The sequence below is a fragment of the Carica papaya genome, chromosome 7 (genome assembly GCF_054855325.1).
Source record: "Carica papaya isolate Zhongbai chromosome 7, ASM5485532v1, whole genome shotgun sequence".
Taxonomy (NCBI): domain Eukaryota; kingdom Viridiplantae; phylum Streptophyta; class Magnoliopsida; order Brassicales; family Caricaceae; genus Carica; species Carica papaya.
Genome location: NC_142315.1, coordinates 29,386,140 through 29,414,080, shown reverse-complemented (window position 1 = coordinate 29,414,080; position 27,941 = coordinate 29,386,140). Strand labels below are relative to the sequence as shown.

Below are 27,941 nucleotides of genomic sequence, written 5' to 3'. Positions count from 1 at the left end.
ACGGTCGGGCCCCGCATCGAAAGGGTCGGCTTCATGTCGGCAGCGCGGACTCTAATTTTTCTTTGGCACTGGAAATTCGAAAGAGAAACTTCCTTAAGCACAAGGAATAATCCGCCCAAAATCTGTCTTAAGAACAACTAATCAACCGATTTAACTCTTAATCCATTCATTAAAATTAATTAATTAAACCATGTTTAGTTATAAATAACATTTTAATTTTAATTTAATTTATTTGATCTGTTAATTAAATTTATATAACGATTTTTTCATCAGCTCCTTTTACTGACTTCAGTATACCGGTACGATCTCTCTCTTCATCGTTCTCTTTCTATCATTTTCTCGCACTTTCCCACCGTCCGGTCAATCCGGTCCGGAGGAGATGTCGTTTTTTGTCGGAGTCGTGATCGGGCTGGCCGTCGGTGTATCTATCATCGTCGGCTTTGTCTGGTGCGAGAATGCTCGATCCAAGATTCGTTCAGACCTCGTGAGTGCTTCCTCTCCCTCTTTTTTCGTTTTGAAGTTACTAGAATAAGTTCCGAGTTGTTTCTAATCAGTTTGGTTTTGGTTTTCAGGCGACTACTGTTGCTGCTTTTGCGAGGATGACAGTGGACGATTCAAGGAAGCTGTTGCCGCCTGAGTTTTATCCCTCTTGGGTTGTCTTCTCGCAGCGCCAGAAGTTTAGTTCTTTCTCTCTCGTTACCTACGCATTTTTGGAATTATATATCCGACATAGTGAAGGGACTGATTATATGTGTGTGTATTTCAGTTGACTTGGCTTAATCAGCATCTCACAAAGATCTGGCCCTATGTCAATGAGGTACCTGTCAATGGGTTTAGTTTTTCTTTTTTAAAAAAATTTAAAGCAAATTCAAATTATTTTTAAATCATTTTATGAGTTCCGAGTTATCGTTATTTTGGAAAGGCATGTTAGGGTTAGTTTTTATTTCATATTGGGGGCTAATTGATGGTGTTTGGATTCTAGGCAGCATCTGAGCTTATAAAGTCCTCGGTTGAGCCCATTCTTGAACAATATAGACCCATTGTACTATCATCTCTTAAATTCTCCAAATTTACTCTCGGTACTGTTGCTCCGCAATTTACAGGTCAGTTGATCCTTTTCTCTAGTTCCCATTTTATTATTGGATTATAATTTTGTCAGTTAACAAAAACAGATTTTCAGTTGTAATTAAGTTCGTTGAATCAATGAGGAATTATTTGCCTTCTACTAATTTGATTTTGTACTTAATTGGAGAATAATCTGATCCTGCTTTTGATATTATTCATGCTAAAAATAAAATGAAATGAAGGCTATATTAGACATTTGATGTTATGATGATTAATTTGAATTCAGTTTTATTCTAATTCAGGGCAATCCCATATTAGATCATTTTTGGCTAGAATTAGGATTCCATAAGGAGTAACTTCTACTTTATTTGCTTCTTAAAAAGATCTCCAATAGGATCAAAGAACTGAATAGGAAAATCTTTTGAGTTTCAAATGAGATAAAGGTTGGGAGAACTAGTAGGTGCCTAAACCAGGGAGGTGGCAGCTTAATAGCAAGGTTTTATTTTCACTTGGTATTTAAGATTTTTATATGCTATATTATTGTCTGTATTACTCTTAACTTACTTGTCGGATTGCCCATTTTTAGAAATGACCAGGTAGGATGTTTTTCATAAACTTCTATAGATTGGTTGTTGTAGGCTTATTAGCTTGCCTATTTGGCTCTTATTGAGGCCGACAACATGATATGTAGGATAGTGCTCAAGGAAGAACCCATTTTGACATGTTTTGATGACATAGATAACCAATACAATCTCTAAACTTATAAGTTACCAAGTAAAAAAAGTCCATTATTGAGCTGATTCTTCAGGGGTTTATACACCAAGTTCCATAACTACATCCAGTCCTATCTAGTTTGGAATTAAGAGGATTGCGTTGTTGAATTAACTTCTATTCTAGTTGTGATAAGTTTTAGAAAGAAGATTCTTGTATCCTATTTAATATGGCAAACTATTTTGTAATGTGATTTTATTTATTTAATTTGCATCATTTTGAACCATTTACATATCTATATATATATATTTTGTGCCATGTGATAAATTAGCAAATAATCATGTATATATATATTTAATTAAAAAAAATCATGTGCATATATATATATATATTTTGCCATGTGATAGATTAGCAAATAAATTGAAAACAAGAAATTAAAAGTTGTGTAAAGTTTGCATGGTTTTCAAAATAACCTACTCTACAAGTGGGATGAATCTAAATTCGCCATGAAAAATTATGACCATTACACTATGTTTTTCTCTTTCCGATTTAGAGGTTCAGTGCACCCAATTCTCACAAGATAAATTTAGAAGTCAGCTTTGAGATACAAATAAACATATATATAGAGCTGCAGTGAAAAAATGCTAAATAGGTTATCCTGTAAACCAGTGGCTGCCTGTGCACCCCAAAACCCTGATTGTTTGCCATTCCACTATCTGGAAAATGTCATATTTGCTGGCATTCTTGGAAACTAGACACATCATAACAATTTATATATATGCATATACAGACAAATACATGAGTATCTGTATATATATATTAAGAAGATCGTCAACGGAAGTAATAATTAATTCTAGCTTGGATTTCTGATGGCAGTCTGCATACCTTGATATTTTCCCTCTTGTATCATGTTTCCCAAGCACAAGGGAACTCAATAGTAAAGGCTATGTGAATTGGTGCGTTCTTAACAATGAATTTTCCTCATCAATGTGATTTTAGGTGTTTCTATTATCGAAGATGGAGGAAGTGGAATTACCATGGAACTGGAAATGCAGTGGGATGGGAATCCAAGTATAATACTTGATATCAAAACCAGACTTGGTGTAGCATTGCCTGTACAGGTAATTGACTACACATATGCTTTGCTTCTTTTCGCTGTTACTTGACAAGTTATTAAACTTGCATGCTAATGTCTATGGAACTCATAAATTTGTGTTGTGTATATGTTTTCCTGTGGGATTTGAGTGAGAAAAGGGAACTACTGTTTGTTTTGGTATCTTCTTCCTATATTTTCCTCCAATGGATTTTTATCTAAGGAGTAATCTTTTTGCTTTTATTAGTTATTGTTGATGCTCTCTTTAAAGCCATAATGGTAAATGAATTTCCAGTTTCACTGTTACAGTTCATCTCATTTTTTCCTAATCTTCTGTGTCTAGGTGAAAGATATCGGATTCGCTGGGGTTTTCAGGTTGATCTTCAAACCACTAGTTGATCAGTTTCCATGCTTTGGAGCTGTCTGTTATTCCTTGAGGGAGAGAGTATGTTATCCTTTCTAGAATCTCGGAAGCTTTTTTTTTTACAAGTATGTGAAGATATGCAGATAGAAAGAGAGGGTTGATTGTCATGTAAATATGTGCAGTAGACATCATTTTAAAAACAGCTAGTTAGTAAGTCAGTATGGTTATTGTTTACCTAAATGTAATTGACTTGAGTTGTGGAGGATTTGATTTTATCTTCATGCAGATGGAATGCACAGTGTCAAATCAACAAGCATAGTAAAAGTGAATTTGTATGGACCTTTTTCGATCTTCTTTAGAATCAAATTCCTAGGAACTTTAGCATTCTAGGTAGAAAATGAGGCAGAATCAAACCTAATCTGATTTGATGTCCGTTGATTTAGAAATGAACTATGAAATATTAGTTATTAGCCTGAATATAACATTTTGACAGTCCTGTAGATGGTGCATGTTTCTGTCTTTCTCACAAAACAAACGTGCACATTCATCCACCCTCTCACCTAACTATCCCTACCAAAGTGGATTTGGGTATTACTTATCAGCCAGAGTATATGTGATATGATCCTTAACCCTGAATCTGATTGAGGGTCTTCGGACTGGAAAGTGAGAATGAAAATTTGCAGTATTTTGCAATGTCTTTCTTTCTTACCTATTTTGAGCAGGAAAGTTTGGGCTCATTAAGGAGAAGAGAGTGATATCCTTGAGTAAGAAAGTAGTCAGAAACGTAGACTTCAATTTGCTACTTCTATTGCCAGAACTGATTGTAGCTATAATTTTCAGGATGAGGACATAACTGCCTCTAGCTTCCAATAACTGAACATTCCTGCATCTAAGGAACAAAACATATAGTGAAAATAAAGTTATTGAAACCAAAACAGATTACTAAATCTTCCATCTGCCGGATCTGCTGATCTATCCCATGACTGTCCAAATACTAAAACACTGATGAAAGTACTAGCTGCTTATTTATGTTCAATGTTTTCAGTATAGTCCATGAGAATATATTTTTTAACAGGCCTGTAGGAACTTCTCTTTTTCTTTCTTGCACAGTGCATCCGTGCACATTCATCTTCTAACATAGTCATTGCTTACACACCCACAGCCATAAAAACATCCATGTATCTACGCGTCATATAGAATTTGAAGTGATAATCTGATTTTTGGTCTGCAGAAGAAGATGGATTTCACACTAAAAGTTGTTGGTGGCGACATATCATCAGTTCCCGGACTTTCTAGTGCTATTGAGGTTGGTGCAACTCCCGTTTCTGGTTCTTATCCTCCCTCTTTTATTGCTGCATTATTCTTTGACTCTTTTCTATGAAAATTCAGTTTTGACTGCTCCAAATGTAAATGTTCTGTAAGTAAACCTGTTGGTGAGTTTTTCTAAAAACCTGAGCGAATAATTTCCTTGAGAGATTCTTCCAAATCATTTTCAGTCAGAAGACAGAATCTTCTATTTTTCAACTATATAGAAGTTAATGTCTCCAAAATGCTTCTACATGTAATTGAGCATGAGTTACTTTGAATTCAAGCTAAATTTTAAATTAATAGACATTTTATTGAGATTTAACTAGTGGCTGCCATGTAGTCACTTAGTTCATTGATAGGTTAACTTTCATGCTTAGAATTCTTCTGTTGGAATATAAAGAAAAAGGTTCATAAAAATTGATATTCACTGCCTAAGAAAGATAGTATTCATTATTCACACTGTAAGAACAAGAAAAAAGTAAATAGAGGAGATTATGGAGAAAGAAAAATACTTCCTTGTATATGTAAGTGCCTTTTGGTTCTGCTTAAGAAAGCTCTTGTTGAAGCCCAAAGCTCAAAAAATTGTAAGAAGTTTGGCATAAATTTTGTTATTTTGGTCTGAACTTATTATACTTTCCTTTGAGGTTTTATATAATATTGACATGAAAATTAAAAAAAAAAAAAAGGGTTAATATGATAGTTTCTGTGTGTAAAAATTACTCTTAGAGTTTCTGTTTTAGAAGGTCTTTTCATATTTGAAAACCAAAATGGTTGCTGGAGGTTGTAAAATTTCTTACCTAGTCTCGTTAGTATCTTTCAAGAGAAATAAAAAACATAAAAGGCTTGGTTATATATTGCAGAACAAGTTTATTATTATATGAGTGGTAAAACCTCTATTAATATAGGATTGAGTGCAGTGATTTTGCGTCAGCTGTTTCTCAGTCTGCTTATTTTCACCTGTACAGGAGACAATACGGAATGCTGTTGAAGACTCCATCACATGGCCTGTTAGGAAAGTTATTCCCATTTTGCCTGGTGATTATAGGTATGTATTTTTCGATGGATGCATCATAATTGTAAATTTAGACTATTATTACTATTATAGTTGTTGTTGTTGTCCTTAATAAGTACTACGGCTATCCAATTGGTAGACGAGTCCCTTACAAATGAATTAGTTGAGTTGTTCAGAGGGGTAGCTTGGTTCAAAATCTCTCTCTCTCTCTGGCTGAGGTTGTTGGTGGGGCTTCTCTGCATATGAGCAATAGAGGACAAGGAGGATGGAGAGTCAATAATATCTGCTATCTGATATGTACCAGGTTTATTTTGTGTCTAGCACTCGATAGAAGCTAATGTCTCTCCTTTTTCAGTGATCTGGAGCTAAAGCCTGTCGGAACATTAGAGGTGAAACTTGTGCAGGCGAAGGACTTGACAAATAAGGACATTATCGGAAAGTCAGATCCCTATGCTAAATTATTTGTGCGCCCATTACGTGAAAGAACAAAAACTAGCAAAACAATTGTAAGTTGTTCTACTGGCTTTTCTGCTTCTTTTTGCCCCTCTACTGTGGTTAAATGGAGTGTCTGTAATTTCTTCTCCTTCAGAACAATGATCTGAATCCCATTTGGAATGAGCACTTTGAATTTGTTATTGAAGATGCATCTACTCAGCATTTGGTTGTAAAGATTTACGATGACGAGGGCCTTCAGGCATCTGAGCTCATTGGCTGTGCTCAAGTGCGGATAAATGAACTTGAGCCTGGTAAAGTGAAGGATGTGTGGTTAAATCTGGTTAAGGATTTGGAGGTTCAGAGAGATAATAAATATCGGGGGCAGGTGAGAACCTCTACAATGATTATGTCAAAAGAATGCTGTAGGAAAACTCTCTTCTTTTCTTGACACAATATACTTTGCTAGCATTGATGAAGTAATCATGCTCTACTTTTATAATAAAGAATGTAATGTAGGCTTGACTTAGTGTTTCTGGAACAAAGATAGTAAGAACAAATGATCAATATTGTGAGTGTCAATTTGCTTATTGATAAAATCAGTTATGTTGCTGAAATAAGATCTAAATTTTCTTGTATGAGGGTTTGAAAGTTGATAGAGAAAGAAGAATGCTATCTCTCCTGATAAGGCCATGTGCTCAATACTTTCTATTTTGGTTTTTTAATTTGGAAGGCTGGAAGGTTTAAGAGAAGGAAGAATGCTCTCTCTCCTTGATTAGGCCATGCTCTCAAAGGTTTCTCTATACTTGGAAAATTTGAGATTTCCTATTTTGGCTTTGTAAATTGGAATCTACTATACCACTGTGAACAAGCACCCAATTATTTCCATAGGTGGTTCTACTTGCTTCTTGTTATTCATGGGGTTTAATTTTTGTATTATCGTAGGAAAGCTGATAATTTAGAAATTGAAAGTTTTCTCTCTTCTTTTGTTTTTCTATTTTGGCTTTGTGAATTGGAATCTCTCTCTCCTCTGTGAACATGCACTCAGTTATTTCCATAGATGGTTCTACTTGTCTTCTTGTTATTTACATGGGGTTTAATTTTTGTATTATCATAGGAAAGCAAATAATTTAGAAATTGAAAGTTCCTCTCTTCTTTTGTTTTTCTTCAAGTGCATTTAGAGCTTTTCATAGAATCTTGAGTTTCAGTCTGATATCTGGAAGTTCTTCTCTATAATTTCTGTCAACAAATGGTGTTTTTTTTACATTTTTCCTTATGTAAGTTACTTATTGTCTGTTTAGGTTCATTTGGAAGTTTTATACTGTCCTTTCGGGATGGAGAATGGCTTCGTTAATCCCTTTGCCCCTAACTTCTCGATGACCTCTTTGGAGAAAGTTCTTAAAAGTGGTGTTAATGGAACAGTAGAGGCAATTGAAAGTGAAAGAGCAATCACACAGAAAAAAAGGGAGGTTATTGTTAGAGGAGTATTGTCTGTTACCATTATATCTGCTGAAGACTTGCCCGTGGTAGATTTGATGGGAAAGGCTGATCCTTATGTCGTACTGACAATGAAGAAATCAGAAACGAGAAACAAAACAAGGGTAAGATTTTGGTTACCAAGGATCTCCATCACTTTGTGTTTTTTTGATAGTTCTGAAGTAACCTTATTAAGTTCGTTTACTTTCATTTATTTTTAGTGGTTTATTTTTCCCATAAATACTGGGGCAAGGAATCCCATAGCTTCACCCATGTTTCTTGATGTTCCTTATGAAATATTAAGATTTATTTTCTATTTTGCCTTACACGATGTTCTGAAGGGGATCCATCAATTGGCAGTTACCTTGGCCCTTTCTTTGCCCACCTTGTGCCTCCAGAACGTGATGTTAAAATAGTGTGAATTATTTTGAAGACCAGACACTTAAAATATTTCCCTCATTATTTTCTCCCCAGGTTGTGAACGACAGCTTGAATCCTGTTTGGAATCAAACCTTTGACTTTGTCGTTGAGGACGGATTGCATGACATGCTAATTCTCGAAGTTTGGGACCATGATACATTTGGGAAGGTAAAATTCAGTTGTTGCTAGAAGATAAATAGTTTTTTTGGAACTTTTCTATCATTTAATAATTTATTACAGTCTAATAATTTAACATGGTATCAGAACTATGGTATCAAAACTAGAGGTTTAGTGTTGGAACATCAATAATAGAGATTGGACATTTAACTGTCAGTTTAAGTTTGATATCTAAGTCACTTATTTCACATGCCTCATTTTTGTAAATTTTGGAGTAAATGTGTAAGCATATATATATATACACACACATACACAAAAAAGGTCCACATAGTTTAGGACTTTACACAAAGATAAGAATAAGATCTATCAATTATAAGATTAGAAGAAAATGAGGTTGTGATTTTGGTATCCTGATTGACTAATGAAGAAAAAAAATTATGAATTTTCTGCAATGATTTGAGTGTTCACAGAAAAGTAGAACCTCAGACCAAGAGAATGCTAATCTAGATAACTTCGAATTTTGCAGGACTATATGGGAAGATGCATATTGACGTTGACTCGGGTCATATTGGAAGGTGAATTCAGAGATTATTTCCAGCTTGATGGAAGTAAATCAGGAAGATTGCATTTACACCTTAAGTGGATGCCGCAGCCAATTTATCGAGAATCGTGAGTGAACTCTAAGTTATTTCATATAGCAGAGACAGTGAATCATAGCTCTCAAGATGTATACCTGACACCGACACGATAAATAAACCTTGCATGTGTTTTTGAGAGAGCTATTGCTTACACTGTACATAGAATTTGAGTAGCATTAGGTTGAATGTAAAGTCATATATGTTTTAGGGAAAATACAATTTAGATATTCGCGGAACGGAAGAAGTATTTTGAGATTGCTCGGTGACACTCTTCAACATTGTAACTTTTTAGAAAGATTTCACTGGTCGGAAGGTTAATAATGCAGAAATGATCTCTGTAGTTTATTTTCTAATCAAATCAACTATAAATTGGTCCAGTTAGCTAGACAATAAACGAAATTCAGCACCTCTGCCTTCAATTAACTTACATAATTGAAGTGTCGGAATCTTTTTTCGCCTCTCTTTAGCAGATAGGGGCTAGGATGGATTCAACAGAGAACAAGTTATAAGTCATTGCAAAATGTTGACTGCTGGGTTCACAGAGTTAAAATCTTTTATTTTATTTTATTTTTTCATTTTAAATGATTCATGTAGATTGATGAAATATTTATTATCTGAAACCAGGGAAGAAGGATCACAAACATTTTGACTAATAATTTAAATTATGAGAATTTCAAAGACAGATTTGATGAATGTGAAATCATCATCCAACAAAAGATGGAAAAGAGTCCCATTCGACAAATATAGTGGCAGTTTCGTCAACTTCGCTGAAATTCATTATTTTCCAGCGGCAATCCAGTCAACAACAACGCTCCTTAAAGAATGCTTCTTCAGTTTTCTCCGCCGCCGTATGTTGTTTCCCCTGCACAAATACAGTTAATTCGCGGTGTGATTTTATGAAGAACACAAGGTAAGTGGATATATAGAGAAGTAAAGGTGTAAATCAATGACAAAAAAGATAGAAATCGATGTTCTGAGTGCGGCCTTGTGCCTGATCATGCATAAATCAGCAAACAGAACGGACTAGGCTTTGTGCAATTAATAACAGCACGGCCAGCTATTTGGTACCATCTTGGCATGTGTTTAATTCAAACCAGAAAACATGTTCTGCCAACTTGCTCCCTTCGTATGTGTAATGTGTTCAGGTGCATCTGCCCGTGACCAATAAAAAAAATGAAATAATCGTTGTACTAACCAATGCTGATTGTGCAATAAAAATGAGTCAGTTGCCACTTTCTTCCCGTCATCATTGCGGTTCCAGTGGTAGACTGCATGTGTCCTGTTCTTAATCTCCAATGTAGAATGCCCGTAACTGGCTTCTCGGAATGCAGAATAATCTGGTTGTGGATCCATAAACCTAAAGTTGCAATAAAGAATTTATTAAAATGATTAAGAATGCTGCCGCTGCTGGTAATAATGAGAAACAAAAAGGATGATAACTCATTTACTACGTACAACTCACCTTCCAGCTAGACCTTCTTGATTTCCTCCATCTCCAACAGTAATGTAAACGGGAGCTGAGTTGTCTGGTACTGGATAACGATCACCACTCGATACATTGTAACGTATGTTTGAAACCCGATACTGAAATTAGGAATTTGTAAATCAGCAGCAACAGATAGTGGCATAAAATTCATCATATAAATATATATATGACTTCTGCTAGTGAAGCAGGGGATTATAACTAGCAAAACTATTTAGTCTAGTTCACCGGTTACCAAGATATTATAAATTTTAAGGATGTTGACCAAGAGTTATCTTCTCGAAGAGATTTCCTCTCCATTACCAGGAAAATTCTTGGTAATCATGATTATTCCTTAGGATTAGCTTGAGCAAAGTGAATCATACCCATCAAATTTTTTCCTTGTCGTACTCTTAGACGTTGAAATTAAAACACAACTCAAGAACAGCATACAGCAAATACCATGTATATAACAGGTACCTGAACCTTTAAGAGCTGCCTCAATTCAGAGACCATTAAATTATGTAGTTTTAGTGCTCAAAAAATGGGAGTTCAAAGAAAAACCATACTGATCTTTCATACGCATGGACATGGCCAGCAAAGATGACATCAACTTTGTAATGGACAAACCAACTCTCAAAGACCGATCTCATACTTTCACCCTCCATGAAGTGTGCTTCGTTACTGTTGTATATTGGGACATGCATGAGAACAATGAGCCAAGGTGTCTTCTGTCTGTCAACCTTTTCAAATTCTTCTTTGAGCCACCTCCATTGTGGTGTGTACTTAACTGTAGAAATGTTAAATCAATATTTGATTAAAGATCTAAAGACGCAGCAGACAGCATCTGCATTAAGGTGTTGTGCATTAACTATACATTAAGGTGTGTGAATGGACCTATGATAATCAATCACCTACAACAATCAATCATCATAGCACTATGCATGAACATAACAATTAAGAAGTACGAAAGAACCCATGGTTGAGATGAATTTCATAGAAGAAAAACTTAAATACTGGGAGTATTTGAATCAACATAAGAAATCAATAGATAATAAGAAAATGGCAAGTTACCAAATGAAGAATAGCTGGAGAGCACGATTATATGAGCAGATGCACGTCTGATGGCATACCAAAGGGGACTGCTGCTTTTGGAAGCCAAGTAAGGCGTATGGTACCGATAAAGATAGGATTTAAATGGAACAACTTCATCCTACACATTCACATACATGATAAATTGAGAACTAAAGAACTACAAATCTGTAGGATATGCTGCTAAAAGATAAACATGTTTACTACAAAAGCAATCATATACCTTATGCATTATGCACTACTCTACAAAATTGAAATCTGCTTTTTGATCAAACAAAAGGGAAACCCACAGCTGCTGAATCCTAGTGTATATAAACACTCTTTCAATTTAAACACACTTTAATAGACATGATATTATACCTTAATTGCATATCGGAAAGATACGTGATTGTTAAACTCTCTATAAGAACTCAAATAACATATTACTAATAATCTAAGTTTAGACTTTTAAGAGTTGGGAATCAAAGGTTGTTCGACCAGCATTTGGGCCCGGATCATTACAAATGCTATTAAGCTACGTACCAGTTCGGTGACCCTGGTTAGTATGATTTTTTATTTTGTGGACTTTTAGATTATAATTTGTTATTGTGTGATGTGTAACTTTAATAAAGATATCAAGAACTTGACTAGTGAAGATAGTTATACTTCAATCCCGCATTATAAAAATATCTGATTGTTGAGTTCCATATAAAAGTTTAAGTTATATATTACTAATACTTGAGCTTAAATTTTTAAGAGTCATGCATAACCGATAACTTGAGCTTAAATTTTGATGGTTAATGGTTTAGGTCAGAAAGGTTGTTTGTCAATGGTGCTTGGACCCTGGTCGTTATACATGAGATTCTTGTGTGTCTCATACATGTTAAGAAAGTCTTGCATACTTCTAGTTGATGTGATTTTATGTTACATTATACCCCAATGAAAGATTCGAAGAAGACAAACTTGATACTGTGGAGGCTATAGGAAAGTACAGTTATACTTTATACATATTTCACCAAAGGGTTTCCAGGGCAGCTCATAAATAAGCTATCTTCGGAGTCTATATGAACTAGCTCCAGAATCCTAAAGTCTAAAGTAAATGTGAAAAGCTCTAAGCATGAGAACCTCTAGAATTGGTTATGGCCGTGATATGACTGACCTCTTTTGTTCAGTAAGTGTGTTTTTTCCCTTTCTAACTGCTCAGAATGCAAATTGATGGAATAGTAGTTAATATGAAATGGATGACTATTGATATTCTCGTCTTTTTTATAAGAACATTGTAGAGAGATCAAATGTTTATCATCTAACAAGGAGCAACGTTAATAAAATCCAAAGGCAATCTGACAGAATAAAAGACTAAAAGAAACTAAATAGGAGAAAAATGCATCATAAAAGCACCCGAAGAAGCCCAAGGGTTTCCTCTATAAACAGATTTCAACATCCAGTATGAACAGGATGGATCTAAAATAAGTGCGAAAAGGAGAAAATAGATCTCATTAGAGGCAACTAAATCTTTACCATGTACGGCATGTATTCTATTTCATGATTTCCAGCAGACCAAATCCATGGCTGATATGCAGTACTTTGCTCAACAAAACGCCCCCATGAATCCCACCTTATGCCAACATCATTATACTGATATCTGTCAGCATAAGAAAGATCTCCAACAAATAATACAGCTTGGGCTCCACTCTGCATGTAATGCTGAAGTGTGGAAAGAGAATTATATGTCTGGCCCAAGTCACCTGCGATATAAGTGAACAAAATGGTCAGCAAAAGTATATATAAAAGAGGCATCACTACATATTAATATAAAATAATTGCAGTTGAACAAATTATCAGTACAATAAACATGCATATGATATCATGCTTATAACAGATTAGAGTCCTGAAATGTGTCTACAAGAACAAAGAAAAAAGAGAGGAATAAATTCCAAGAAGCTGGGGAAGGCAGGTGCTAATTTAGAATCAGTGAAGAATCTCTTGTCCCTATTTTCTAACATTCTTTAGAATGAAGAAATGAACAAAGAATTTGCATAAAATAAGATTTAAACTGACTATACAACATAGAGGAGAGCAGAAATAACCATTGGATCAAAACTGTTGGTTCGTAACATTATCTATTAAGTGATAGGCAATTACCGTGATAATAAAGAATGTTACTAAAAGGACAACGAACACAAATTCTGCACATATGCTCCTCCAGGGAGAATCATTCAGGATTCAGAATAGTGAACCATTTAAATGAAGCAAAGAAAACTCATTCAGCATTTTACGAATCCTAACTCTCCAAATTACTCAGAAATATAAAATTAATCCTGGAAATATGGGAAGAGACTAACCAATGATCCCAAATTTGTAAGGAGTATCTGGATCAACCTTTGGAGGTGTAGTAAACCAAAATGCTCGAGAAGAATCACCGCTGCCGATCTTGTAGTAGTACTTGGTGTTGTGCTGATTTTAGCAAGTGGAGCATATTTTAGCAAAATCCAGTTGCACATTTTGATTCATGCATAATTGTGAGTGTGAAGATATATAGTGATTACTCAAAAAGTTAAAATTTTAATAAACAACAGAAGAAACAGGCATGTCTATATAATGCAACTACTGCAAATATAAGCAGTTTAGTTAGTAATTTAAATGCATGCTTACCCTGGGAATCAATTATATGAAGGCAATCATATGTAGCAACATGCAAAAAAACCATTGCTTTCAACTGAGAGAAAATTAAGCAATTTGTAAAAATACATTTTGTATAATTCAACTAAGAATTACCTCAAGTCCATCCACAAGACAATGATGGATGTAGCCAGATTTATATTGGTAAAATGTGTAGTTTGTCACAGTCCCCTCTGCAGTAAAGTCATTTTTGTTCTCCGAGGTTCCATATTGCACTTTGCTGGACCCCGGTTCATCAGGTGTCACCCATGAGATAATTACAGCTTTTCCATCATAATCACCTTGGGTAATATGAACCTACAGCAGTAGCCATAACACTCTAAATCCATTTTTAGAAAAATGTGGGAAATTCATGATTCATAAGAACTATATGTAGGACTATATTTAGAAAAATGTGGGAAATTCATGATTCATAAGAACTATATGTAGGACTATATTTAGAAAAATGTGGGAAAATTATGAGACGTGATTCATAAGAAACGATTATGTAGATTTAAACTATAATAAAAACAAGAATATACAGTAGTGAATGAAGCCTATTCACGCATATATTATGTAGATTTGAACTATAATAAAAACAGTAATATACAGTAGTGAATGAAGCCTTTTCACGCATATATCCCGTCTAAAAAGAAAGTAGTACTAAAATCTTTTAACTTCCAACCTGGAAAAATGATATGAAACAAACCCCGAACCCCAACAAAAAGTACTGCCTTTATTTCTACCGTGATTAAGAGTGCACAAAAGAGAGGCGAGGCATATATAGTCTCACGTGCTTTGCCATATTACGGAGCTTCTACAGCAGAATGTGCTTGAAAAGATAAACATACTTGTTGTGGTGCATTATGACCCTTTGGAACTGCAAACACTTCGTTGTCGAGTGGGATGTCGGTGGATGGCCACTCACCCCTTGTGAACTTACTCGTTATCCCTGCATCCCCGCTATTCAGATAGCTCAAGAAGACAAATGATGTCAGTAGGAACTGAAGCAACAGGGACTGCATCTTCGAGATCTCAGACCTGACAATGGATCAATCAGCCAGTCATAAAATTATCAGCCGCACTAAAGAGAAATCAATGCCAAGGATCCAACCACAAAATAGGAACCAATTACTCACGCTAAATCTTCTAATTAACTTAATAGCACCCAAAAACAATTACAAAAAAACTTTTACGCTCAGTCCGTTCCCCTCCATTAAGAAGAACTATACTGAATCAAGAAAATGATATCCTCCTGTCTAAAACTTTCTAATCTATCGCCTCGCTTCCATTTATTCAGTTACTAACTTGAATTAAGCCAGTTCACTTCCCAAATATCAACTCCATTTTCAAATCCATGACTAAATAAAACTACTAAACATCACCTAATCAAATGAAGATCAAGAATAACGGACAAAGCAAATGAACTCGGAGATGAACGATCGACATCGAACGAGTAATTAAGCGTAACCAACTAATCAAACAAAGAAGAGAGTCATGACGTAGAACATACATTCGTAGATAGATGTACAATAGGTAAAGAGGGAGAGAGAGGTGAGAAGAGATACCCCTTGAAGCATTTGCGACGGAGAAGATAAGAGATTAGTTGAGAGACGGATGAAAAACGGATTTTGTGACTTTCGAGCAGAAGATGGTGGGAGGGAGAGTGACGCGGTGTGGGGGAGAAAGTGACAGCCATGTCACCCAATCATCTACTCTGCCTGATATTTAATATTTATGGTTTTTTTTTTTTTTTTTTTTTTTTTTTTGCCTTATCGTATACTGCAATCTGCAACTTGTAACTTACAAACTGGTATCTCGATTCTGTCGTATGTGCTGACGTACCAACTATTCTTTCGAAAATGTCATAACCAACCAATCATTCTGACTTGTAATTACATAAAATTTTAATTTTAATGTATAATAATTTATGACGTAAAAAATTATATTTATTTTAATTTTAAATAATAACTAATAGTATTTGATACTCTTATATAATTTTAAAATAAATTTTAAAATCATCAAATAAATTATATGTTATTATTTTTTTTATACTTTTATATAATATATTTAATTTTATTTTTATCTTCATAATTTATTATTTATTTAAATATAAATATAATTATATTTGATAAATAATTTAATTTTTTTATTATATATTTTTTATATATCATTTACTGAAAATACAATCATATTATCTTATTATCCAAATAAAAATATGTGATTAACATATATTAATATACAATCATCCAAACATAAATTTTTTTTGTCATTTTCATCATATGTTGTTATCATCTAATTACTGTAATTACCGCACATTAATTAATTATCGTTAAAAATTATCCAAACATAATGTTCTAAGCCATCTCTGACGATGAATCAACAATTCGAAGTGCTTTTCTTGCATATTCTTGATAAACCAGCGTTTATATATAGATATAGGAGGATCCGTTTGGGAAGTCAGAAGCCCCTCTGACATCTCTTCATCTGCAAAGAATTCTCGATGTATTTAAATAGGAAAAAGAGTGGTCGGTATTTTCTATTTATATTTATATTATTAATTAATTATAATTTATTTATGAATAAACTAATAAAAAAAGCCCAATAAAATCTCATCTACTAAAATTTTTAAAAATATAAAAAAATTGCTGAGGTAAAATCTGTATATTTATATTTTAAAGCTCTCACATGTTTATGTATATGTGTATATATATATATATATAATATACGTAATCTGTAATCTATAAGATAATTTATAGTGTACTCGTTTACGTAATTATTACATATATTAGATAATTATATATACACTTATCACATATGATTTAACTTCATTATTATCTTGAATTTTGGACATATTTTGAAATGCCATAACTTAATTAAATAAAAATTACAGAGGTTTATTATTATTTTAATTTAGCAACACATATGATATATGCTTACATGTATTATAAATATGACACGTTTATATTTATTATAGAGCATAAGTTAATTATCATATTGGACATTAATAATTCGGTCACGTTTTGCTCTTCATTAGAGACCAAAATTATGGTTCCGGCCCGCCTACCCTACAAACGAAATAATATTTCCCAAAACTTTATATTATAATACAAATATACATTATTATATACATGTTTCCATTAAAAAACATAATTTGGGAGTGGTTATTGGTAGCACATATTAATGATTAAATTGATTTAAAAAAAAAATAGCCAATTGATTTTTAGATTTCGACATGTATAATAAAAAATTAATAATAAATTACAAGAGGGTATTTATATTTATGGGATTATGATTAGGGTTAGTAATTTAACAATTATAATTATATTATTTATACACAATGAATATATTTAATTAGTCAATTTAATAGATTAATTTTGTTTTATATTTAATAATTTATATACACTATGGTCAATTTCGGATACCTCTAACCATGTTTATACCAAAAATTTTGAGGTTGATTTATATAGTAAAGAAATTCAATATGGTCACGCAAGTCATCAAGAAATTCAGCAGGTATATGTGGGTCCGTCCACCATCAATCAGCCACGTGTCTACAGTTGCCTGCTCCAGCTGGCATTCGCAACTCCCGGTTAACACCGTATATTTTCTTTTGGAAATAAAATTAATATTAATTTATAAATAATTATAGTTTATTTAGATACATATTTAAAATATTTAAATAAATAATTATTATACACTATTACATTAAATAAATAAATAAATAAATATTATTTATATTATCACATTAATTCATGATTTTATTTATATATATTATTGTTTTTTGTATTACAATTTGAGTTTTTTGAAATAATAAAATTTATATAAAATAAGGAAAACTGAATTATGTGATATTATATATATATATATATATATATTGAACTGAGATAAGAATAAATTGTAAAAGATAATATTTTACTTTCACTTTTAAAATTAATAAAATATGAAGAAAAAAAAAACCATAAATACTAATGTATTATAATTTATCAGACTGCCGCAGGGTAAGAGAAATTCTAGGGTGTGAAGTGAAGTACGCTCTATAAGATATAAGCGGGTTAGGAACATTTTGATCACACGGATCAGAAAAATCCAAAATGGCGAGACTAGTGGTTGGGATTTGATTTTTTCTCTCTCTCAGGACTTTCGCTGCACCAACCTACGCTCTGTCACTCTCTTCTATTACCTTCTGCTGCTTCTCTCTTCACGCCATCAGTACAATCCATGGAGCAGGAGTACCCGGCTAAGGAAGACAAACCGCGAGTCCTGAAGGTTCTTGAAGCTCTAAAACAAGCTTCCCGCGAGTTACAGACGCATCCCGCTCTTGATTCCGACGACTCCGACTCATCCGCCATTAAAGCTCTGCTTGAGCTTCAGACCGAGTCTGATACCATTCTGTCCAGGGACCCGCGTCTCTCTACTCTCGCTCACCATCTTACTAACCTCAAAGCCCTTGTGGAGACTCTGAGGGGATCGAGCGGGTATGGTCTCAGAGAGTTCTTGACTCGTCGGTTATCGACTCACTCTATTTCCCGAGTCGCGGGGTTGATCGAGTCAGAGATTCAAGCGTGGATCGACCGTGAGAGCATCGAGACGCTGACGAAGGCTCTCAAGGAATGGATATTTAGTAGTGAAGAGGAGTTGATTCAACACTTGTCGCAGCTTGAGAACCGGGTTTCTCAGGGGTTTAATCGTGAGTTGCAGAGTCTTGTGCTGAAATCGAAGCTGTTCCTTTCGCTCCAGTCGGTTCTCTGCGATCATAATAGCCGGAATAAGGTCAGGGAGCACGCGGCTCGGTGCATAGCGGCTTTGATTCGATTCAACAAGGATGTTTTCGTGGGTCAAGTCTTGATGGGTGCCACTATCCACGCACTTTTGAAGATAGGTACCACCCATTCGATGAAAGTCCTCTGTGCATTGATCAAATTGATAAAATCTCCGTTTGTGGACGAGATGGTCTCCCATGGCGAGATACCCAAAATCATAAGCTTATTGGATAGCAAGGACATGGAAATGCGAGTCTTGGCCATGGACTGTATCCTCGAAATTGGGTATTTCGGGCGCAGAGAGGCCGTAGAAGCCATGCTGAAAGAAGGGTTGATAAAAAAGCTTGTGGAGTTGCAAAGATCAGAACTTGGTGGGGATTTGATTGGTGAGTACGAAAACAGAGGTTTGATTAATGGGAATGATAAGAAGAGGAGAGAGGTAGGGGGTAGTAGTAAGTTGTTAGAATCTTACCCATTAGCTAGCTGTGTAGCAAGATTTGCAGTGCAATTGGAAGTTGGAGAGGGATTGAGGCAGAGGGAGAAGAGGGAATTCAAGCAGGAGATTTTGGTGAGAGTGAGGGAGGCATGTTTTTCTGATGCTGAGGCTGCCACAATTCTTGCTGAGGTCTTGTGGGGATCTTCCCCTTGAAAATATAATTGCCAAATAGGAAATTGCCCCCTTTTTCCTTTCTGGGTCTTATTGATTGTTCTAGTACAGCAGCAGCAGCAGCAGCAGCAGCAGAAGAAGAAGAAGAAGTTGATGAAGTAATACTGTAAATACAAATCTATAGGGAATAGAAGAATCATTGGTAAAAATTCAGTTCTGGATATGGAAAATAACCGTTTTGCTTTGGCCCTTTTCTTTAAAGGCATCCTTTCATGCGTTTGGTGTTATGGAACGGATCCATGAAAGTTGCAGACTTTTTTGCAACTTTTGTGGTGAAAAGCCTTTTATTTTGAAGGTTTAATTCTAAACTGGTGCATTGGCAAAGAAAAACACATTATTGTTTGCGAATATTGAATTTGCTTAATCTGATCTTTCATCTCTACTCTTCCCTTTTTTTTTTCTTTTCTTCTTCTTCTTCTTATGAAAAGAGTTGTATAATGATAGTTGGATTAAGACAAGAAAAAGATTTTGAGGGGTTCGTGGAGCATGGTTTTGGAAGGAAGCTTTAGGGAGGGAGACCATCTGGGATTTGGCAATTGGCGGGTAAGAATTAGGATCTTCTGAGAAATCTTCCCCTTGGCTTTTGGAACATGCTCTTTCGCCGACCAGAAATTTTCTTCTCTTAATTTTATAATACCCCCCCCTGTCTGTTTGAGAGAGAACAAAAAAAGTATTTGGCTGAATATTGTTGTTGTCACCTTTTTATCTCAGATATTATAATTTTGAATTTGGTTATTTGTATTTTTGTATGTTTTTATTAGAACATCTTATTATACTTACATAAATAAAAAAAAGAGAGGGGGGTAATTAAACCACATGCTGCTAAAATTTATTAAATATATGTGTGTGTATATAAATATATATATATATATATATATATATATATATACATCATATGTAAAATGGTTGCATTTTCCCAATTGTTTCACTCTGGAAATCTGAGATGAGGGTCCTGCTCACTTTATTTTTTATCCTAATAAGAGAAATTGCAGGAGGAAATGGGAGAGGGAGTAGGACCACAATGTTTAGGGTTTATCAGAAACCTTTTCTTCTTGTGCTCAGGGTTTAGGCCAATTAATTTTATCTGGGTACTGACAAATTCTAAAGATTCTTGGGATAGTGAGATAATTCAAGGTGTATGTATGTATATATGTCTTTACATGTATGTGCCAACTTATGATTTATTCTCATTATCACTACATTTTTTTTTTATAAAATTTCAAACCCAACTCTTAATTTCTTTTACTGAAACTTAAATATCTAACTAATTTAAGATAATTATTGGGTTAAAAGTTCTTTAATTATTAGTTAAATAATTCAGACCACATTATATATCTTTGTCATTTGACGAAATTATATCAGTACTGACAATTTAAGAGGGTTCCACCACCCACAGATTTTTGACATGAATAGAAATTCAAGCAAGCAAGGCAACATTAAGTGCATTAGCTGGAAAGGTAAAGTTCTATAAATTGTACCAGTCAATTATTCAATTGTTGCCAAATTGAAGGGGGGAAAAAAGATGCCGACTGCTTCTATCACAAGCTACAATGGCTTCAGATTCCTGCAGAAGATGGAGGTTTTTCTTGCTGTAATTAACTGCTCGTTAATACAACTTTCCAGTTACGAGTCAATTCCATTTCTGTAATTCTAAGCAAGTTCAGGAAAAAGTGAAACCAATAATCACATGTAAGTAGTTTCATATGAAATTGAAGTTTTTATTATCTTAATACAATTTGCATCATCTCCTGAACTAATAATTCTATAATATTTCTGAAATCTTATTCCAAAAGATAAGTCTAAGAGATAGTCCAAGAGACGCAGCAGTAGTAGCAACGAGAGCAAACATGTCAAGATATAAGGTGTCAGTATTTATTGAAATTAACCAAAACTATCTGAACATGCGATGTAAGATGCAAGGACCAAAAGGGAAAAGGGATTATGATTCCTCAAACTTCTAATTAGACTGTAAATGAATCACAAATATAATCACTTACTTTCCTGTACAACTCTTTCTACTGCAGTTCGATTAAAAAAAAAAAAAACCTGTGTATGAAAGGTGCTACCTCAACTGGGCACCAAGTGACACGACCTAAAGGTCACCCTGGCCTAAATTTCTTCGCTCAGCACGTCCAAAATGGGCATCCAAAACTTTGAGAGAAAATCCAGGGAACTGGAAAAAAAATGGCTTCTGCGTTTCTCGCAGCTGCGGTACCGGGCCTGAGGCTTAGTTCCAAATAGATTTTGCTCCGACATAACACCTTTCTCTCTGAAAGGAATATCAAATGGAATCTTGCGAAAACAGAAAGTTCGAGTTTATCATTGCTCTAATGCTTCTATGCTTCTGTCTTCAATTCCCTTTCTACGAAACAGTGCTTTCAAAAGTGAAATGGCTGCAAAAAATGCGATTTCCAAGTGCTCAGAGCTACTTACCTTTACACAAATCTGCCCCATTTTCCGACTGTTTAGATTGGCATTGACAGAGAGCCTAGTACCCCGGAAGGGACAAAACTCTGACTGAAAACCTCCACCCAATACCATCTCTTTATCTAAGGAAAGTGCTGTTGTTGTAAGACTGACATAGTCATTTCTCACAGGATAGTCTTTCCCTCTCAAAGTAGCCTCAAAACTCCCACCATATGCAGCTTGTCCATGACCTACCATTTGACCAACATTCATCATAAACTTCAGTCTCTTCCCAGCCAATACTGTATCTTCAAGCTTGGTACCAACATAGTACTTGTCCCTAAAAGATGTCAAAGAAACCCCACAGTCAGTAATGTTGTACTTGAGGTTCTTCCACTTTGTATTGCTGTGAACTGTATAGATCAAATCTGACTCAGCAGATTGAACATTGAGGCCTACAGAATATATAGGCCCTCTTGGGTCTTTGTAAGCTGCAGCGCACTCAGATTGAATATTGAAACTCTGCTTGTCTTTGCTCATCTGTCCAGTAATTGAAGCAAATGTATTCCTTTTTACTTCCACGGTTGTCTCCAAATTTACTCCATCAAAGCCCACATCATGATCCCATCCTTGGGAATCAAGGACAGGTCTCACAAGCCACTGGTCACTTGTAACAAGGCATCGATATCTGTGGACAGGGCAACCTGAGTCAAAACTAGGCGGGATTGCCATATCAGGTAAAGGAACAGCTTCAGGAGATGCCCGGTCATCAGAGTTGTCATCTGTAAAGTTTTCCTCCTTGGAAAGCTTGATCCTTTGTCGGATCCGGCATTCTTCCTTCAATTGTTTCGTCAAGTAAAGAATCTCCCGATAATCCAGCTCATCAAGATAGGCTTTTTTCTGTGATTTTGTCAATCTGTTAAACTGAGATTTTGTCAGGATTCGTATCGAAGGTAATTGATCATACTCATCTTCTTTGTCCATGTCCGGAAGTAGAATCTCATCAATCTCATTCTCTGCGTCAACTGTACTTGACAATGAACGATGACGCAAGAGAGATGAGAGAAGATGAGGCAGAGAAGGTAGGCGGGCACTACCTACTGGCCCCAATTCAATGCTATCTTGAAATTTCAAGAGGGTATTAGCATCCCCAAGGACTTTGGTACAAGTGCAGAACAATAAGAATTCGGATTTCCAGGCCAGTCCATTTGGAAGAATCTTTTCCCCCAGTAAGTTCTTTTTGCATTGAGGATGGTTCTCCACTAACACCAGTGGGTTTTCAAGTTTGGTATCAGATACTGCCTGGTGTATGCAGAGTTGCACCAAATCTTTGCACTTGGTCACATATGATTCATAGCTGACTGGATATCCATTTAGTCCTTCAGGAGGAGTAGAGGATGAATGTGTCATGACAAGAATAGTGTTAAACCAAATTGCAGTACCAAAGACTTCGGTCATAAGCTTGAGGAGGTGCAAGTCACTATAACCCATGCTGACAAGGTCAAGCCGCTCAAAGTATAGAACAAGGTCAGGTGGAGATCTTCTAATGAATTTCTTCACAGAGAGCATAATTTTTCGATTCCTTTTCATATTACTTGTGCATGGAGGTAAGAAACCAGGGGTGTCAATGAAGGTTATCCTAATCCCACTAACAGTACCCACAACTTCTTGGATGCAATCGGTGGCAGGCTGAAATGCATCTGTCTCTGTCTTTATTTGATCAAAAATAGAGTTTATTGTTGCACTCTTGCCAACACCTGTCTTCCCCAAAACAAGTATTCTAAATGGGAAATTCAAATCAGGTACTCCTGTAGCCTCTTTTTCTCTTGCTATTGCTCTGGCTCTATCACTTCTAATGCTTACGCTTTTCAAATCTGATTCCCCTGCTCGTATCAAAGTTGCTAGGTGTATTCGATATAAAACCTTTGCCACTAGAAGATTGCCTTCTGATTGCCCTAACCGCTGCACAAGACGTAGGAACTTTACTTGGAGATCTTCAATTTTTGCTAATGGGTCCATTTTCCTTTCAACAACACCATCACGTGAAGATTGTTCAGGTGGAACTTCCTGCAGAGGGGGATGAGTTTGATTTTCCCGATTGCTACTGGAAGAATATAAAGTATTACGAGGCATTGATGATGCAATCATACTTGCAGTCTGAGTTGGACCTAATAAAATACAAGACAATGAAAAAACTTGTTGCCCAGTGAAATATATCAATATCAGACAAAACCAAACTAGACAGCTATTTAGAAGTTAGGACCAGCATTTTGACCAATCAGGCAACTAGGGCATATAATTGGCATGAACCTCAAATGTATTAATATAACAAACTCTAAGATAATAGAATAAGAATAATGTTTTACACTTAGAAATTGGCCCACCAATTTTCAGTAGTGCTTGATAAAAGATAAACCCTACTGAAGACAATGTTGATCAGAACATTGGGCTTTTCAGTAAGAAAAGTCATTCAAAAATTCTTAGAATTTCCAGAAGTACATCAAGCCAAGTAGAAAAAGAAACTGTTCTGCTATTTAAGCTCATTAAAGCACTCTACTGCCACCCTACAATAGATTAAGCTATATAAACAGGATAAATTCTTATACTTACAACAAGGTAAATCTTTTTCTGAAAGATACAAGAAGGTAAACTTAAGCAGAATTTCGTTCACTTCACACATTTCACACCTAAAAAATGTTGGCTTCAGTTTTGGCAATTGATATCCTGTTTTATTGGTCTATGGTGGTGGCCTTCTTACACCACCCGTATTGTCCTTGCACCTTCTGCTCCAGTGTCGTAACCAGAGAAAACATTGCCATACCCTGACCGTAAGACCCTTTATTCTACTGCTTTGCCACTTAATATGAACCATGAAAGTCAGACAGAGAAAAGGGCAACTGCTCTCAATTACTTAGTATTATCACCCAGAACCAGCACAAAAATACATAACAAAGTCAGAGCTACTGCCAACTCAAGCCCCATTAAAAGGCCCAAGAGAAATAAGAAATGAAGCACCTCAACCACACAATACTATAAGAAGATAGGACCAAAGGCATCTCGCTGAATGCTATTATCAGCATGACTTCAACTATCAAAATACCTTCAGGGACATCTATGTGAAAATCATTCAATACCCTAATCATAGAAATTTTTTGTAAATCCAGAAATGTGACAACACTTTGTAAATCCAGAAACTTTTCAAATCGTAGTTCTAATTTTCATATTAGTGTAGATACGTATAACTACAACATAATTTTTGTGTCCTAGTTTCCCCTGTCCTCAAGGAATTCAACATTGCAATTATACAACACAAGGCTATGAATTAAATTAGAAATGAACCAAAAAGGCCGTAATCTAATGCATATAAAAAAAGGAAGCATGCAGAAGAAACTCAAGTGACTTCTGTGTGACTTGTCAAATCAACACAACAACGGTAAAAAGAGCAAAAATGGACAGGTGATCAAGTAACCTGCCACTATTTAATGCTTTCTTATTTGTTGAAGCCGTTATGGATTAAAAATAAATTTGTTTGCAGTATAAGAAAATAACGCAAAATAAATTTACTCTTAGTCATTCATTTCACTTGGACCTCATGGGGAGCTCCAAGGCTAAAATGACAGGTTAAGAGCACATTTCTAGAATTTCTAAAAGAAAGGGTGCATTTCAAGAATTAATGTGTAACAGATCAAATTTTTAGTTTGTAAAAAGTTTTGATTGTGAATAATATCAAAAAATTCAGTCCCATCTCTCTCAGCCATAACATTTTTCTTTTCTGGTCACATACGTAGTTCATGAAAAGTTCTAATTGTGAATAATATCACAAGATTCAGACCCGTCCCAGTCAAATAATTTATTTTCTGGTAATTACATCATTCTTTCATAAATAAATAAAGAACAATAATTGGGAAAAAATAATAAGTGTAAAACGGAACTTTTGCAAATGACATAATGATATAAAGATTTTCTTGTCCCCAACCTCGTTACTAAGAGCCATTCAGTTCCAGACATATTAAAAAAAACTCTCATTTTGTTTCTTTTTCATGATAGAAGCCCTATTTGCTTCAAACTAATTTGTAAACCAAACAGTCTGAGAAGCAACTTGTCTGTCCGTGATAAATTTCAAGCATGGACTTGAAAAATAGGGAAACTTAAGCTGGTATTTAAAGAAAATTTTATTTCTTTATACAACCTTTCATAACTAGCAATACACACACACACATAGGCACGAACTTATAGCAATTCAGGCTAAAAAGTATCTATTATTAAGTATAAAGGAGAAGAAATGTGGCAATACTTTGGCTGTCGGACTCCACATCTGGAGGTCCCTCATGGAAGTAGCTGCCACTCCCTGATAATGGTCGAGATGACGCCACGGACTTGGACACCATTTGAGAAAAAACCCAATCTCTGACACCCTTCATTTTTCCTGCAAATATTCATATGAATTACAGGAAATCAAAACAACACTGTTTTAACTTCCAATTCTCTTTGTCCGTATTTTGTAATTCAATTAAAACCCATATTTGCCTTTAGTTCAATTTTTATTCAATTCCCTATACCTAATTCCTAATTCTCATATTAGTCTTAATACCTACAATTAGAACATCAGCAACGATTGAGTTACCACCACCTCCCTTTCAATTCGTTAAAAGTGAGAATTCAAGTGCTAACTTTTAGAGTGTGGTTAAATTTCCATCAACAAGAAATTCAAAGTGAGCGTGCTGATGAAACATAACAGTCTTTAACTATAACATTCGCATGAAAATTACGACGAGGAATTGACTAATAATTGAACCGAAAACTGAACAAGCACCGTAATTTTCTATAAAAAAAAATTGATAAATTGAAATGTTGATTAAACATCGGAACCGGAATAAATTTCCCATCCCAGTTAATACAAATCTAACAAAAACAACTTCAACATTAAATAGAAAAAAAAAGGAGTACCCAACAACTTCAAACTAGAACCGTGACTGACCAAAATGTGACTAAAAGAACCAAAGAAACCGAAATTTAGGGGAAAATAAATTTTTTTAAAAAAAGGAGCTTATAAACATTTACCTGAACCAAACAACCTGCAATCGAGCTCGAATCTAACTCAAAGTTACGACAGCTCCCAAGTTCGCAGCGCGAAATTCATTTCCCGTGGCAGCAATCAAGCAGTGCCATTATAAATATACTCACTCTTTCATAAATGATAAAACAAAACCATAGAAATCAATTTGAGAACAACACGGCAAGAATTCGAATAAGGATTCGAGTCCCGATTACGACGTCGGATGGCGGGGATTGCTCTAGGTTTATCGGACACTTGCGGTAAAAATGAGGCGGAGAGGAGGAGAAGAGAGGAAACAGAAAGAGGATCAGATAAGACAGATAAAGACGGTTTTATTTTCCTTTAAAAGATAATAGAAAAAAATCAGGTGCATCAAGAACCACAGTAGTCTTCCCCGACAAAACCGATCAGTAAAAAAGAAAACTTCAATCAACCACTTGTCTGCCGACACGTGATAATAAAAGTAGACATGGATGTAGCGGATAATTCCCCCCAGGTGAGTGGGTCCCGCAGTTGTCACGTGCTGAACGATTGCCGGTCCAACGCTGCGTTTCATCATTTTAGGAGAGACAAAACATAATTATGACTTTTTTTTATGACACATTTTGAATTTGTCGAAAAGTTTTTTATTTATTAAATAACTTTTTTTGAATTTCTTTAAATTTTTTTTTTGAATATATTAATTAATTATGATATAATTTCCATACTTTTATATATTTATAAATAAATTATATAAAAATAATTGCTTAAATTATAAATATAACCCAAGTTTGACTTTTGATTTTTTTATTTTAATAAAATGTTAATAAAATATTAACACCTAACTTAACTTGGATTTCATACTATAAAATTTTATTAACTTAATTAGTTATATATATATATATGTATGTATGTGTGTGTGTATATATATATGATCATGAACTTGATTTTACCTTATAATATAATTTTGGGTGTGGGCTTGTTGGGCTTGATCTTTATTTAATTTGGACATTTTGCAAATTTGTTTGACTCAATATAATAAGTTTTTCTACTTAATTCAAGATAATTATGTCTATAAATATATTTAAATTAGCTGAAAATACATATAAAAGTTATTTTCATATAAAGTAAATTCGAAAAAAATAAATTTATAAGAATATAAAAAAATAACTACGAAATAAATATATAACTAATAAACTTCGTTAAGTTTTTTGAACTATTATTATTCTCTTCCAAATTGATT

The 27,941-nt window shown here is 34.7% G+C and overlaps 4 protein-coding genes across 7 annotated transcripts; 2 read left to right on the top strand and 2 right to left on the bottom strand.

Moving 5' to 3' along the window:
- The first annotated feature begins 231 nt into the window (after nucleotides 1-231).
- Nucleotides 232-8,994, top strand: LOC110815721 (synaptotagmin-5-like). The gene is made up of 13 exons (XM_088207573.1): nucleotides 232-484; nucleotides 573-679; nucleotides 769-817; nucleotides 983-1,103; nucleotides 2,776-2,897; nucleotides 3,213-3,314; nucleotides 4,465-4,539; nucleotides 5,507-5,586; nucleotides 5,909-6,059; nucleotides 6,143-6,373; nucleotides 7,287-7,586; nucleotides 7,936-8,049; nucleotides 8,525-8,994. The coding sequence occupies exons 1-13, from the start codon at nucleotides 380-382 to the stop codon at nucleotides 8,669-8,671; spliced, it is 1,704 nt and encodes a 567-aa protein (XP_088063699.1). The 5' UTR covers nucleotides 232-379; the 3' UTR covers nucleotides 8,672-8,994.
- A 270-nt stretch (nucleotides 8,995-9,264) lies between these two features.
- LOC110815718 (bifunctional purple acid phosphatase 26) lies at nucleotides 9,265-15,552 on the bottom strand. 2 transcript variants are annotated; one of them, XM_022043647.2, is made up of 10 exons: nucleotides 15,396-15,552; nucleotides 14,679-14,868; nucleotides 13,945-14,145; nucleotides 13,512-13,623; nucleotides 12,688-12,914; nucleotides 11,173-11,311; nucleotides 10,668-10,888; nucleotides 10,099-10,220; nucleotides 9,832-9,993; nucleotides 9,265-9,498 (listed from the first exon to the last, which is right to left on the bottom strand). In XM_022043647.2, exons 1-10 carry the CDS (start codon nucleotides 15,524-15,526, stop codon nucleotides 9,414-9,416), a joined length of 1,590 nt encoding a protein of 529 aa, XP_021899339.2. In that variant the 5' UTR covers nucleotides 15,527-15,552; the 3' UTR covers nucleotides 9,265-9,413. The 2 variants fall into 2 exon arrangements, with proteins under 2 accessions (XP_021899339.2, XP_088063700.1); XM_088207574.1 differs by having other exon boundaries at nucleotides 15,341-15,418.
- A 2,347-nt stretch (nucleotides 15,553-17,899) lies between these two features.
- On the top strand, nucleotides 17,900-19,605 carry LOC148253147 (uncharacterized). Its single transcript, XM_088207575.1, has one exon. It carries the CDS (start codon nucleotides 18,049-18,051, stop codon nucleotides 19,237-19,239), a length of 1,191 nt encoding a protein of 396 aa, XP_088063701.1. The 5' UTR covers nucleotides 17,900-18,048; the 3' UTR covers nucleotides 19,240-19,605.
- A 1,502-nt stretch (nucleotides 19,606-21,107) lies between these two features.
- TOC90 (Avirulence induced gene (AIG1) family protein) lies at nucleotides 21,108-27,038 on the bottom strand. Of its 3 annotated transcripts, none has more exons than XM_088207570.1 (3): nucleotides 26,725-27,038; nucleotides 25,958-26,089; nucleotides 21,108-23,831 (listed from the first exon to the last, which is right to left on the bottom strand). In XM_088207570.1, exons 2-3 carry the CDS (start codon nucleotides 26,082-26,084, stop codon nucleotides 21,577-21,579), a joined length of 2,382 nt encoding a protein of 793 aa, XP_088063696.1. In that variant the 5' UTR covers nucleotides 26,085-26,089; nucleotides 26,725-27,038; the 3' UTR covers nucleotides 21,108-21,576. The 3 variants fall into 3 exon arrangements, with proteins under 3 accessions (XP_088063696.1, XP_088063698.1, XP_088063697.1); XM_088207572.1 differs by having other exon boundaries at nucleotides 21,108-23,730; XM_088207571.1 differs by lacking the exons at nucleotides 25,958-26,089; nucleotides 26,725-27,038 and adding an exon at nucleotides 24,351-25,930.
- Nucleotides 27,039-27,941: the final 903 nt, after the last annotated feature.